This window comes from Apium graveolens, unplaced genomic scaffold, assembly GCF_009905375.1.
Source record: "Apium graveolens cultivar Ventura unplaced genomic scaffold, ASM990537v1 ctg4868, whole genome shotgun sequence".
In the NCBI taxonomy this organism is placed as follows: Eukaryota; Viridiplantae; Streptophyta; class Magnoliopsida; order Apiales; family Apiaceae; genus Apium; species Apium graveolens.
The window spans coordinates 1-16,339 of record NW_027418721.1 but is presented as its reverse complement, the minus strand read 5'-3'; the positions used below and the strand labels follow the sequence as shown (position 1 = coordinate 16,339).

Genomic DNA, 16,339 nt, shown 5'->3' with positions numbered 1-16,339 from the left:
GCCCAATGTTGGTCATCTGAAATTCTCTTCTCATGTCTTTCATAAATTTCTCAAATATACTAGGACTATTTCCTGTAAATATTAAATCATTCACATATAAGCACGCAAGATGAAATTCTTCATTTTTTGTAACCTTGGCATATTGAGCATGTTCATGAGGACACTTGTGAAATCCTTAAGATTGAAAGTATTTGTCAAGTCTACTATTCCACGCCCTTGGCGCTTATTTCAATCCGTATAGGGTCTTATTTAACTAATACTTTTCCTTGTACTTTCATGATGTATCCCAATGGTTGCTCCACATACACAGTTTCTTCAAAAACACCTTTCAAAAAGGTAGATTTTACATCCATTATGAATTTTCCATCTATTTTTTACCGCTAATGAGATTATTAGCCTTATAGTCTCCATTCCTGCAACCAGTGCCAATACTTCATCATAATCTACTCCATGTATTTGATTGTAACCTTTGGCTAACCATCTTACCTTGTATTTTTAAACCATGCTTTGAGCATTTTTCTTCACCTTATATACTCATTTCACACCAATAGCTTCTACCCTTTAGGAAGGGTTGTTAACTCCCATGTGTCATTCTTCTTGATAGACTCAATCTTCTCTTCCATTGTTTTCTTCCACCTTTCATCTTGCACGGCTTCTTGGAAGCTTGTTGGTTCAGATTTCGCTAGAAGATAAAGTAGAATTATGTCGGAAATGGAGGGAACCTCATACGTTTCATCATAAATTTCTTGAAGACTTCTATAGTTACTTGACGGTGTCTCATCACTATCACTTGAAGAAGATGAAGGAGTGGTTTCTCCATCACTACTTGTGGCTCATGGTGATGTGGAAGGAGTGATATATTGCCATAATTTTCTTCAATATCTTCTTCATCAACAAATGGGAAAAAATTATAATCTTCTTGTGCATTGCTCCAATCCCATGAGCTTTCTTCATCAAACACAACATCTATACTAATAAAAAAAATTCCATTGAAGGGGTTGTAAAGTTTGTACCCCTTTGCTCTTGCATTATAGCCAACAAAGACATACTTCTCACTTTTTAATCCAACTTTGTTCGTAGCTCATCATCGATATGTGCATAAGTTATGCTTCCAAAAACTCGTAAGTGAGTAAAAGATGGTCTTTTTCCTTTCAATGTTTGTTGTAGAGTCATGTCTTCGACACCTCTTGTTGGACATCAATATTACAAGAAAACGGCATAATCTACCGCTTCGGCCCAAAATTCCTAAGGCATATTTTTGCTCTATAGCATGCTTCGAGCCATATTAAGACAACTTCTATTTTTTCTTTCCGAGACTCCGTTTTATTGAGGTGATCTTGGCATCGTTATGGGTCTTCTTATTCTATGATCTTCACAGATTTTTAAGAACTCATTTGAATTGAATTCGCCTCCTGCGATCCTAATGAATTACTTTTCTTTGACATTCGCTCTCCTTTTCAACTTGGGTTTTGAATTTTTTATAGTATCCAAAAACTTGAGACTTCTCTTTGAGAAAGTACACCCATATCTTGCGGCTAAAATCATCAATAAATAATAAGAAATAACAGTTTTTGCTATAAAACTGTAGGATTAAAAGGCCCACATACATCCGAGTGAATAAGTTCAATTGAATCATTTGCTCTTGTCATAGATTCATTTAGAAAACTCCTTCTTAATTACTTTCCGTATAGACATCATTCACAAATTTGATTTGGATGATTGATGTGCGACAAACCATTCACTATGTGCTTCTTAGATAGTGAATTTAATCCTTCAAAATTTAAGTGCCCAACCCTAAGATGCCAAAGACAAGAAGAATCTCCAACATATGGCTTTAAACATTTTGGACCATCATTTTCAATTTTGAGGATAAACATACGATTCTTGGTCATAGGCACCTTAGCAATTAAATTATCACAAGAGTCTCTCAAATTAAGAAATCCATCTTTCAAAGCATAATGTGAATTTAACAGGGAAACCTAGCTCCCTGATAATAAAAATCCTTGGATAATTTCTTACCATCCCGGTCTCTTGCATCAGAAAACTTTCTAGTCAAATGGAGGCGGGTACGAAAGAGTGGGATATTGATATGTTAGATGACCTAGTTTATCCTCGCGATTCTCATCTTTTTCAAGAAACTCTTTTATCTGTTAATCAAGAGGTTGATCAAGAGGAGTGCTACGGGAGAATATCTTGTTACTAACTCTGACATAAGTCTCGAATAACAAAACCAGCAAAATTTCAATTTAACACATATGTTCTCCATTAAAAATCTCCGAGAGAGATTTCCCAAATTAGCATGTACGGGTTACAAAAGCATCTCAAAGTATGAGCTGAATGAAGGGAAGAGTGTCTCATTAATAACTCTGACATTAGTCTCTGAGTAACAAAACCAGCAAAACATAATGTAGCACATATGTTTCATAATACAACTCCAATAGAAATTGCCAAGATCAGAATGTATGCTTCGTAAAGCACCCCAAAGTACTAATTGAATAAAGGGAAGAATACCTCTCTTCCAACTTCAACATTAGTCTCAAGAAACAAAATGAACAAAATATTAATTGCGACCCAAGCAAAAAGAGTAGCTTATAACTACAACTTTTGTCTTCAAAATTTACCCCACAAAACGTTTCACTATAAAATGATCATCATCTATGTAATTACCAGAACATCATAAAATCATTGATCAGAAGGGGAAGAGAAGGGGGAGGAGGTCATATACGAAGCTAAGTAGTCGGACAACTAATGCATATTCAAAATAACTTCCATTTTGAAAATGGTCTTCGGCAAGCAACAAAAGGCAGGAATCATTACTCAATCTGACTGTGGGATGTACCAGAAGGAGTTCCAGTGTCTTTTTCCGGAGTCTTCCTTTTCCTTTGACCATTATCAGGAGGGGGGCTGTGCATGCAAAAAGACTGAATTAAACTGACTGAATACGATAAAATGTTATCGTTAATGAGACTGAGAGAACTCAAAAAGGGGAAGACAATGTAAGAATGCTAATGAAATACTCTCTGGATATCGTTGAAAATCAAAGCACAACGCTTCTTAAGAAGTTGAATTACCCGAGGAATAAGGTCATCATAAACTCTCCATTTTCATCTTCAGTTTGACACTCTGTATTCTGACTTAAGGATGCTTTTCTTTTGGGAGACAATTTCCTTGGCACTTCATGCTCATTCCTTGGCACTTCACGTTCAAGGTAGCCTGACTCTGGGAACGCATTTAAGGGGAAAAAACTTTGAAGCCACTCAATCTGCAATCATATTAAAAATATGAAACCAATATATCAAACAAAAATGAAAGTGTTACAGTATTATTTGGAAACTACGTATATGGGACAGAACATAAAACGAATTCTTCTAAAGGATAATTGATTTACCTTTCTGCGCAAGGTAGCATTTTCCATTATGAACTCCTGTTCCTGGTAGTGAGGGAAGTGAAAAAATTAGTTATAACGTTCTTTCGATACAACAATACATGTTGTGGTATTTCATTAGTCGTAAACACCACATCAGTCATGTAATTTTTCTTTTCTCTTTCTTGCAGTCTAGCATCATGCTTCTTGTACATATTGATCGCTATACTTGCAGGACACTTTTTTTGGCTAAATAAATTGCAAGATACTATATTGTTTACTTAATCCGTGAATTTGACTTGCAAATAAAAACACAAATCTACATGGGACATCACCTATGTACATTACTAGAATTATCAGAGTCATATTTACATCCAATTGTTCTTAAGGTTGAATACATTCACGTAATTTTTCATCAAACAATTTGAAGCTAGTCATAACTGTATAGAAGATCAAAACTGTAACTTTGTACCTTTTTCCTAGATAGGTCCAGTTCCTCCATCAGTAGTTGCTCCTGTAATAATTTAACATTATGTTAAGATAGCCGTTTTTCTGCATAAAACAATTCACTTTATAGATATATTAAGTTACAGGGAGATGCGTAAATAAACCTTCTTCTCCTTGACAGATAATAACCCTTCATTCAATTGCTGCTCCAACTCTTGCAATTCTTTCAAGCCCAAGCCAGTAAGGTCCTTCCCCAATAACTGCCTATAGAAAATGAAAAACATGATAGCAATATGTATCTTCTTCCAAAAACAACTGTTTGACGACTTGGCAGGTATAAGGAAACTTACATATTTTTTAGTTGGAGATCTGCAATGTCCTGTTTCAGACATTCCACTTCTAAAACATCCTTACCCTGAAATGTAGTACATTACATGAAGGCAAATAAAGAAATTAAAACTAGAATAAATGTTCAACTACAATGAGCATCACGTATGTTGATTTATAGAAATGTTCAACTACAACAATGAGCATATCATGCTAGTGACTATTTTGTAGAATAAGATGATCAATAAGGAAATTACGCAATTAAGAGTACTATAATATGCCATGTAAGAGTCCCATCATTGTTAAAAATGACACTCATTTTTAATAAAGACCAGTACCTTATGCTCGATTGCAGAATTTTTCGATTCTACAGATTTGTTGAATCGTGCAAGTGTATGCTCCATACTGCAATAGTGAAGAAATGATAAGTATACTAACAAAATGTTTTACACTAACCAACAAAAGAACTTATTGTACACAGGATTATCCAAAAAACAAACATGGATATATGCTTATATTGTCTCTCACAGATAATATTCAAGAACTATACTAAGCATCTACCATCCACCCGTGTTCTCCGGTGAGAAATGGTCCTCCATCAATGTAGGGTTCAAGAAGAGATTATTTTCGTTGATTATAAGCCCCAACTGCCTAACAAGTTTTGATATGTTACTAGTATTAGGTCACTTTGATCTCCAAACAAGATATCTTTAGTGAAAAGGCTTCGTTATAAAGCAGAAGTACTCTCCTATCAATCATACATTCATTCAGACATCTTCACATGTTTAATTAATTACTTTGAACCGTCAAAACTTGTCCCTAGACTTTAAAAATTGTTCAAATATATCGGATTTGACTCTCATTGACACAGAGCCACGCAGCAACACATTGTTCTTATCAGATATGACTCTCATTGATACAGAGCAACGCAGCAACACATAATTCATATCGGATTATAGAATGCCATCATATTTAACAACAAGATTTCATCAATTTAGGCAGAAATACAGATATATTAATTAAAACCGACAAGCATATATACTAAATTAAAACCCCTTATAAACCAAGATTAGCAGCCACAGTAATCTTATAATTATGTTACACCTAAGGCAATAAAATTAAAGAGAACATGTCAAAATAAACATATTCAGCAGCAAATTTTAACAGAAGTAAATCAAAATAAAAAGAGTGAGGGAGAGATCAAGAAAACAGAGAGAGACAGAAAATAGAGAGAGAGATAACAGAGAGAGGGAGAGATCAAGAAAATAAAGAGGGAGGGAGATAGAGAGAGAGAGGGAGAAGAAAGAGAGAGGTGAGAGGGATAGAGGTGAGAGGGAGAGAGAGAGAGGGGGGTGAGAGAGAGAGAAAGTAGACCTTGAACTAGCAAACTCAAAAAGCTTCCCAGTGCTTGAGAACACAATAATTGCGATCTCAGCATCACATAAAACAGAAAGCTCATGAGCTTTCTTCATTAAACCAGCCCTTCTCTTCTTAAAAGTGGACTGCCTGCTGTTGGCATTTTCAATCTTCGCTATTTCAAGCTTTGCCCGACCCATCTCTCCTTGTCTTTATTTACTGTAATTCACAAAAAATTATGTGTCAATCTCTGAATCTCTCAAACTATATATAAGGTTCTTATTCTGGAGTTATTCTAAAAAAGGAGAAAAATATGGAATATGAAATGCAAAAAGGGGAAATTAGAGCTAATAAGACAAATTTGCATGGGGCAATAGATTTTATATGATACACAATCTCCTCTTTTAAGACACCTTTAGTAATTTTCTTTGTATCAAGTGTGTCCCTTTTTCTATTTATTTCCTTTTCATGATAAAAAAATAATAATAAAATTATTTGAGTATCTTTTTTGTATTTTTGTAGCAAATAATAAATAATCTTAATAAAATCTTTTTAGATATAACATTATCTTTTTGAATATTAGATACCTCAAATTTAATTCAAATATACAGATATTTGATTCTTTTCTTTTTCAATTGAAATGATTGAGATTTCTCAAAGAGATAAACCTCTTTTAGTATGAGTGATTATCAAACCGCACAAACCGCAAAAATCGTCTTCATCGTCACATTGTACCGTAAAATGCGGTTTTTAGTTTTTATGATGCGATTTGAATTTTTTGATAAACCACACGATGTAATATTGTTTGCAGTTTGACATTTTTAACAATGTGGTTCAAATCGTACCTAGCTTAAATATTATTAATTTTACCGACATAATTTTTATTTTATATCAAGGACATAATAGTCTTAGCCTCTATATGAGTTAAATTTTTATTATACTTATATGTAATAACTATTTTTTTGAATATATAAATCGTACAAACCGCACCATACTGCACTACATTTTCATGGTATGATTAATGCGGTTTATGAGGTTACGCAGTACGACAGCGGTTTGAAAATTTCATCTTGAGAAAAAAAACTGCACTGCTCGCACGATGATCATTTCATTTTATTATCATTGGTTTGGTCTGAATTGAACATTTATTCATGGAATTTTTTTGAATGGGCTAGAATCAGGTTTTCTTTAAAAAAATCCTAGTCCACAAGTGGGTCCAAACATGAATTTATCCCTATTATTTATTTAAATTTTGAAAATTTTAAAGTTCAACGGTACAGTAATAATGAATTTTCTAAACAATATTTTTTTTCAATTTTTTATAGGTTTATTTTAGTTATTCTAAAAGTACAAGTTTTATCCTAACTTTATAAAAATTATAAGTTGATTGTAAAAAAAACCTATGACACCCTAACTCCTTACATTTTAGGAGAACTTGTAATTTATCATGATATAATAACCCTGGTTGAAGAGGGGGATTTTAGGAAATACACGATCGTAGTAAAGTTTAATTCTAACGCCTTGATATTTTAGAAAACATGTTAAATTAACAGATACATATAAGTTTTAATCTAAATATTTCACTTACCGGTTTTAATACAAAAGAATCTCAATTTCTATGTCAATTCCTGAAATTTTATATATAACTACGACCGAGTGTTTTGCCCGAATACTACGGATAAAGCAAGTACTAGAAAATTTTATGATCAAATTTGATGCTACACCGATTAATATTTGTGATTTTATTCAAATATAGTAAATATAATTAAGTAAAAAAATTAGTTTTCCATACTAAATAAAAAATATCTATACAAGATATCATCTTTTACGAGATAAAGTTAGTAAAGATGATATTAAAGTAATGTATTAGTCTTGAAATTAAACTATTCTTGACAAAATAATTCTTTTGAGAGAATTTTTATATTTATTAAATAATATTTTTTTAAGTTTTAGTTGCGGTAAAACAAGATAACTTTAATACTTCTAATTTTTTTTTAAAAAAAATCACACTCGTAAAAAAGTATACACATACTACCCGGCCCACTAATGATCGTACCTAGAAAATCTCAATAAATTTCTACTTAGGCCACGAATGTCATTACCCGGATAAATCCAGACCGTTTCATCTAAAAACCCTAATTATCTCTGACATTCACTACGAATTCCTCCCCAGCCCACGAATATCATAACCCGAATTAATCCTGACCATTCCATCTAAAAACCCTAAGTATCTCGGTCATTCATTATGATTTATATATTGTATATATAACATGTATGTGGGTGTTATCCCATTTCACATGTAGGTGTGTCTTTTTCTCTCTCGTTTTCTCTCGATTGATTAGGTACCCCAACGATGAGGATGATAAAAATCTCCGATATATGTCCGACACGAGCTCTAATCAAATAAAAATCATCAAAGATAACTTGAGGTGTTTGTTCCATATTAAATTGATTTTAAGATATTGATCGAGTCATGTATATAGAATTTAGCAATAAGTTTATCGATCAAAAAATTGAGATACTTATCCAATGGTAAGTTTAAAGCCTATATTTACGTGCATTTTTTGTGTTAACATTTCCATTTTATGGTTCTTAAAACCCGAATCTTGAGATATTATATTCTTTTCTATTTTGTTCGTGTTATGGTTAGTTAACCGAAAAATTGTATTCTATATGTAGTCGGCATCTTGTATTTTATCTCCGATGAGTGTTAGTACCATTCAAAATGATTAAATCGTTTGATATCATTATTAAAGAGGAGATCTATTTACTAATTCTTCTATTGATATCTTTAATTATTGTATTAGTCTGATATTGGAAGCATTTATTTTGATTTTTAAGATATTACAAGAATTATATCAGTCAAGTATGACGCAAAGGTAAATTAAACAATTTAAACTTAATTTTTGAGTAAAAAATGATGCCTAAAATGCTATATTTTATAGAAACACTATGCTCAGTTAATTTTATGTCTGTATATATACGCATACATGCATATACATACATACATTTATATATTTAGAAATATATACATACATATATCTACACACCCTATTCACACCCACGATGTTCTAACTTGTTTAAATCCTAGTCATCTCATTAAAAATTCGAAATATCTTGGTCAATTATTTTTGTATATACAATATATATAGCTAACACAAAAGTATTATAACGTGGGTCTCTGATTATCTTTATCTTGGTTCCGGGTCTTTTTTCTTTCTCATTTTTTTTGACATATTAGATACTTCTACAATCAGGATGGTTAAAATTTTATATGAATGTCACTCACGAGCTTTAAGTTAATTGAAAATCATAAGTAATAAGTTGAGATTTTTGTTTTAGTTTAATTCAGTGTGATATTAGTGTGATTTTGCTCTTAATCGATGACGGAATGTTGATAGAGAATGATTATATAATAATTCGATAATAAATCCAATTCGATGATAAGTTTGTTGATCCAAAAACTGAGATACTTATCCAATTATAGTTTCAATACTTGTTGAACTTAGGCTTTGTTAAAAGCCTTAGTGAGTCCACTTTATTTAATAAAAGTGAGTAAAATGATCTCATTATTGTATCATTATATGTTAATGATCTTTTGGTAACTGGCAGCAACATTAAACTTATACAAAAGTTCAAGGAAGATATGATGCAAGCATTTGAAATTTCGGATCTTAGAGAAATGTCTTACTTTCTTGGAATTGAAATCAAGCAAAATCAAGGTGAAATTTTTATATGTCAACAGAAGTATGCAAATGAGATCTTGAAAAAATTTCATATAGAGGGTTGTAAAAGTGTGCGCACTCCAATGTGTCAGAAGGTGAATTTGTTTAAAAATGACGGAGTTAAGGTGTGTTATAGGGAGAATTTCGTATAACAATGTTTTGGAGGTTATTGGTCGGAATAAAGATCGAATATGGTGATTAGAGGCGGAGGAATGTTATCTATGATGGTGGCTGAGCTTGTATGTTGACTCTTCAAGAAAGAATAAGGTTTTCGTTATTCTCTATCAAGTATCGACTCATATCTCATACAAGTGTCTACGTACCCTATTTATAGGGATCAAGCCTCACGTAGTTCTTAGGCAACAAGTCATCTAGGTTAGGGTTAGTGTTTTTCTACCCTTACAGCCCAAGCCCAGACTTAAATCAGGCCTTCAGCCAATTAGTCACGTAAACCTCTACTTGCCCCACACGCTTCCTATAATATCGCGATATCTACGCATTTCTTCCCGTGATTGTAGGAATATCCCGTCTCGGCCCCGAAATTCACCAACAACCCAATCATCTATGGGTTATTTTCCATATTTCAGATAAATTATTCTAAGTGGGAGTCGGCCTAGTCACCTCAGTCCGCACCTACTCTCTTTCAACCCACTAGTGGGTCTTCCCCTCGTTATTTCATTAAATGCTAGTGCACGAGCCCAGCTCGCGCTACCAGCCCATGAGCCCAACTCGCATATTGTAAGCCCAACTCACACATCAGCTCATGAGCCCAACACACATGCGCTAGCCCAACATGTATTTGCTCATGAGCCCATCACGCATGTGCGGGCTCAACATGCATGTGTTGGCGCTATAACCGCAACATGCATGTCAAATATGCTTATGAGCCCAGCACTCATGCATCCATTTATTTAATCCCGATAATTCAATATACCCATATGGACCTATTTATGGGCCATGCCCCAAAAGCAGGCATAACAACTACCCCCAAAAATTCCTGGTCGTATTTGTGGGGCTAGGAATTTTTCAACATTTACTTTTCTGCTCCTGCGAGTAGTGCGAGCCCATGAAGTCGCACATGGCTGCCTCGCACGCCATCCAATGGTCGTATCCTTTGAATGCCTAATATTTATAAGACAACTGGCATGGGGATCTATGTCAACCTCTGAGATGATAACACGTGTCACTCCTCTTTCTCTCTCCTATCCCCTATAAATATGTGAACTTCAAACTTCATTTCTTAACTTTCCAAAAACACTAACAAATTGCTACTCATTTTGCTCAAGGATCTACCTTGGCTAAAACCTTCATCACCACAAGAACCGTCACCGCCGGCGTTACTCTCCGGCCTTAGATTCTTCAGGATCTTCGTTTGAATCATCTATATGTACTATTTTGATCCACAATCACCCATTTTTGTTGTTGTTTGTTCATCATTTATCATGCCACATTCGAGCACACACTATGTATTCAATACGAGCCCACTTTAACACACTTACTCATACACCATGATGCGAGCCCATGAGCTCGCGTAGACTTTTAGGTGCGATCCTATTTTCATGTGCGACGCGAGGACACTAAGGTGCGACCACATTTCTATTTTCATTTTTTAGGGACAAACACTAATAGTCACCATCTTTTACAAATGTCGAGAGCGTCTTCAGCCCTCTCCTATGGATCGTCTCGCTCTTCCTCGAGTCCGGATCACTCTTCGGTCACCCCTTGTCCTCTCAATCAATATCCACCTGAGCAATGAGGCTCAAAAGACTTCCAACGCGAGCTCACCTTCATTTTTGGACGCCTTAGCCAACCTATTTCTCCTGGCTCTACAATCAACCCACATGGAGCCATGAACATAGCTAGAGTTGAAAAAGAGAAGCGAGCCAGTGGTTCCACCTCGCTGAACATCCATCTCGACCCCAACCCTGAAGATTATAACCGGGAGACCAACATTTACGATTGAAGAAATAGATTCGTGGACCTCTCCAAGATTCTTGCATCACTTGGAATAGAGGAACTTGTAAGATACGAGCCCACTCCTATTGACAAAGAGCGGGCAGAGGAGATTATGAGGGAAATGGCTTGAGAGAGAGAGGTTCACCTTAAGTAAGTTGCAGCCAATGACCTCGATCTCATTTATCTCGATTCTGAATCCATCGACATTGATCTGGGCAGCGCTTACTATGACACCAATAAAGGAAAGAAGCTAGCTGCCGCAAAATACCCCATTCTAGGGCTCGAGGGTGAAGAGGATGGCTCACATTGGTCTTACGACCCTCCATTGTGGGAGGAGGTGGCTGATGTCATAAGTCAGGTTAATGTATGCAATTATGCCTCTGCCCCCGCTGCCTGTCCTGAACCAGTGTATCCTGTTCAGCCCGAGCTCGAGGGTGAGATCATCTTTAGGAAGCAAATCATTCCAGATGGGGAGGAAAGTTCTACCTCGGCCCAGGAAGAGACAAAAGTCCTCGCCTGCCGTGACTTGACCCCCTCACTTACCCAGAAGCATCTGGCTTACATCGTTGACCAGTTCCAGCTCGAGGGTCAGGTGATTCTCCCCAAGCCGCACATACGATGCTACGGATTCAACCATCAGGAAAATGAAGGTAGGGTGCCTCGCATGGTCTTGTCCAACTTCCTAGTCAGGCTAGGAATTTCTTCATATCTCCACCGTTTCATCAAAGATGTGTACGAGTACTACCAGCTTGCCCCACTTCAGATTAACTCGAATGAATACACGGCGGCTATCGCTTTGTACATCATAAAAAGGTGTCACGGCCGCAAGGACGGGAAAACCTGTGAGCCTGATCCAAAAAGAACTGTTCCAGCCGATGTCCCTCTTCCTACTTCTTCCTTTGCTAGTGCGGTCGAGACCACGTTTGTCCAGCTTGCACGGTCCAATGTCAGCAACCAGGACCTAAAAAATTGGACCTCAACTTCTCTTGAGGCCAATAATGATGCATTGACCAAGGCCGCTGCCCAGGTGCACTTCCTCCAGGTGTTTAGGACTCGAGAAATTCGAGCCATCAGCCAGGCTAACTTGAAGTTGGATGCTAAGGTGAAGTCCCTTCAGAGCAAGGTTAATGAGCACGGGCAGGAGAAGGTCAAACTTGTAAACAACTATAATCAAAAGATATTTGATCAGTCTCTGCTCATGAGAAGGCGCTTAGGGAGTAGAAAAAAACCCACAACCTTTCCGCGGATGACTGGAAGAAGGAAAAGGAGGCCATCAAGGAGAAGGTGCTGGAGATGGAGGGATCGTTGTCTGCCTTGACTGCGAGCCGGGAGGCCGCTCTTGCCGATGCTAGAAACCTGGGAGCAAGAAATTTCATAAATATTTTTATTAGTAAGGTTTCTGACTTCGATTCGGGTGCTCTAGGCGCAGGTACGGCTAGAAATGCCAAAAAACTGAAGTTGGAGATGGAGATGGATGCCAAGATGGTAAAGGAGGCTCGGGTAGCAGCTGAGCAGGCCCAGAAAGAGGTAGATGCCAACAAGTCTTAGTCTAATTTAATTTGATGAACTTTTTGATGGGGAAGTGGGCAACCCATTTGCCTTGCGTATGTATTTATGTATCTTTCCTTCGGGCCTCAACTCTGAACTTATGTTTACCTATAGTTGTTTTTAAGTCTTCTGTTCTTGCACCTATTTTTCCATGCTAGCCCAATTTCCTCATTAATTTTCTTTATTTTTAATGTGCCCCTACTGGCCCAGGTTTATCAAAGCCTTGGCCGGATATGTCAGGTATTTTTACTTTGCCAGCATGTTGAACCCACCAGTTCGCATCATCTGCCTGTCTCTTATTTTACACTCTTATATGCCGGCGTTACTTTTTATGTACAACAAGTAAAATGAATTAATGATAAACTTAAGTGAAATAGGCTCACATTATTGCTTAATAACAATTGTTGCATGTATACTCGCGTTAGCGAGCCGGGCCCATGAGCTCGCATCTCGTTCTTGTATTCTCTCTTCGCATAATGCGAGTTCGTTGATTCAAATCAGATTTGCTCACAATCTTCTTCCTATGGATCCTTTCAAAGGGATAATTATGACTCGGAGGCGAATAAAGCTAACCATCATCTCTACTTGGACATGATTCATCTCTACTTGGACATGATTGAGGAGACTCGAGACGATGCTCATATCAGGATAACAACATATCAGCAGAGGACAACTCGATATTACAACAAGAAGGTTCGAGCACGGACTTTTAAAGCGGGAGACTTGGTTCTGCGCCGGGTCATGCCAAACACCAAGGTGGTGATCCATGAAGTATTTGGGGCAAATTGGGAAGACCCCTACAAGATAAAATCAATATTCTGGGATGGAACCTACCATCTCAATGATATGCAGGACAAGTTGATCCCACGAGCTTAGAATGCGGAGCATCTCCGCAAGTATTATCAGTTATATTGTTCTTTTTAGACTTAGTATTATTAAAATATTCCTAAGTCTCCGGGGTAGTGCTATATAGGTACCTCCCCGAGGCCATAAGCATGTACTTGACTCATCTTCCACTATTTATGAATGAATGTTTAATTGCTATTTATTTATGCCTTGAATTATGACATTTGTTAAATAGATTAAGATACCAGCAGGGGAGCCCATCCTTGGGAAGCCCATGCGAAGACAAAACAATTATCTCATTAACTTTTAAAATTATAAATCAAGCCGGGTCTCGGCTCGATTTTCAACAAGTTTTAATCCAAACACTTCTATTATTTCAAGTAAAAATTATATTTTATTTTTAACACCCTTCCTTAATTTTGACTATCCCAAGCAGGCTCCGATATTTGTTGAAGACGTCACTCTTGAGAGGCTTTGTAAAGATGTCAAAGATTTGATCTTTGAGCTTGGGACTTCACATAGTTGACCTCCACTTCATTATAGCCAACAAAGACATACTTCTCACTTTTTAATCCAACTTTGTTCGTATCTCATCATCGATATGTGCATAAGTTATGCTTCCAAAAACTCGTAAGTGAGTAAAAGATGGTCTTTTTCCTTTCCATGTTTGTTGTAGAGTCATGCCTTTGACACCTCTTATTGGACATCAATATTACAAGAAAACGGCACAATCTACCGCTTCGGCCCAAAATTCCTAAGGCATATTTTTGCTCTTTAGCATGCTTCGAGCCATATTAAGACAACTTCTATTTTTTCTTTCCGAGACTCCGTTTTATTGAGGTGATCTTGGCATCGTTATGGGTCTTCTTATTCCATGATCTTCACAGATTTTTAAGAACTCATTTGAATTGAATTCGCCTCCTGCGATCCTAATGAATTACTTTTCTTTGACATTCGCTCTCCTTTTCAACTTGGGTTTTGAATTTTTTATAGTATCCAAAAACTTGAGACATCTCTTTGAGAAAGTACACCCATATCTTGCGGCTAAAATCATCAATAAATAATAAGAAATAACAGTTTTTGCTATAAAAATATAGGATTAAAAGGCCCATATACATCCGAGTGAATAAGTTCAATTGAATCATTTGCTCTTGTCATAGATTCATTTAGAAAACTCCTTCTTGATTACTTTCCGTATAGACATCATTCACAAATTTGATTTGGATGATTGATGTGCGACAAACCATTCACTATGTGCTTCTTAGATACTGAATTTAATCCTTCAAAATTTAAGTGCCCAACCCTAAGATGACAAAGACAAGAAGAATCTCCAACATAAGGCTTTAAACATTTTGGACCATCATTTTCAATTTTGAGGATAAACATACGATTCTTGGTCATAGGCACCTTAGCAATTAAATTATCACAAGAGTCTCTCAAGTTAAGAAATCCATCTTTCAAAGCATAATGTGAATTTAACAGGGAAACCTGGCTCCCTGATAATAAAAATCCTTGGATAATTTTTTACCATCCCGGTCTCTTGCATCAGAAAACTTTCTAGTCAAATGGAGTCGGGTACGAAAGAGTGGGATATTGATATGTTAGATGACCTAGTTTATCCTCGCGATTCTCATCTTTTTCAAGAAACTCTTTATCTGTTAATCAAGAGGTTGATCAAGAGGAGTGCTACGGGAGAATATCTTGTTACTAACTCTGACATAAGTCTCGAATAACAAAACCAGCAAAATATCAATTTAACACATATGTTCTCCATTAAAAATCTCCGAGAGAGATTGCCCAAATTAGCATGTACGGGTTACAAAAGCCTCTCAAAGTATGAGCTGAATGAAGGGGAAGGGTGGTCTCATTAATAACTCTGACATTAGTCTCTGAGTAACAAAACCAGCAAAACATAATGTAGCACATATGTTTCATAATACAACTCCAATAGAAATTGCCAAGATCAGAATGTATGCTTCGTAAGCACCCCAAAGTACTAATTGAATAAAGGGAAGAATACCTCTCTTCCAACTTCAACATTAGTCTCAAGAAACAAAATGACAACAAAATATTAATTGCGACCCAAGCAAAAAGAGTAGCTTATAACTACAACTTTGTCTTTAAAATTTACCCCACAAACGTTTCACTATAAAATGATCATCATCTATGTAATTACCAGAACATCATAAAATCATTGAGTCAGAAGGGGAAGAGAAGGGGGATGAGGTCATATACGAAGCTAAGTAGTCCGGACAACTAATGCATATTCAAAATAACTTCCATTTTCAAAATGGTCTTCGACAAGCAACAAAAGCAGGAATCATTACTCAATCTGACTGTGGGAAGTACCAGAAGGAGGTTCTAGTGTCTTTTCCCGGAGTCTTCCTTTTCCTTTGACCATTATCAGGGAGGGGGCTGTGCAGGCAAAAAGACGGAATTAAACTGACTGAATACGATAAAATGTTATCGTTAATGAGACTGAGAGAACTCAAAAAGGGGAAGATAATGTAAGAATGCTAATGAAATACCTCTGAATATCGTTGAAAATCAAAGCACAACGCTTCTTAAGAAGTTGAATTACCCGAGGAATAAGGTCATCATAAACTCTCCATTTTCATCTTCAGTTTGACACTCTGTATTCTGACTTAAGGATGCTTGTCTTTTGGGAGGCAATTTCCTTGGCACTTCATGCTCATTCCTTGGCACTTCACGTTCAAGGTAGCCTGACTCTGGGAACGCATTTAAGGGGAATAAACTTTGAAGCCACTCA

At 36.3% G+C, this 16,339-nt stretch overlaps 1 protein-coding gene across 1 annotated transcript; it reads right to left on the bottom strand.

The window, feature by feature from the left end:
- Positions 1-2,571: 2,571 nt before the first annotated feature.
- Positions 2,572-5,815, bottom strand: LOC141702309 (uncharacterized). Its single transcript, XM_074506005.1, has 8 exons — positions 5,513-5,815; positions 4,477-4,543; positions 4,162-4,226; positions 3,976-4,075; positions 3,837-3,878; positions 3,389-3,430; positions 3,072-3,262; positions 2,572-2,904 (listed from the first exon to the last, which is right to left on the bottom strand). Exons 1-8 carry the CDS (start codon positions 5,692-5,694, stop codon positions 2,814-2,816), a joined length of 780 nt encoding a protein of 259 aa, XP_074362106.1. The 5' UTR covers positions 5,695-5,815; the 3' UTR covers positions 2,572-2,813.
- Between the last annotated feature and the right edge of the window lie 10,524 nt (positions 5,816-16,339).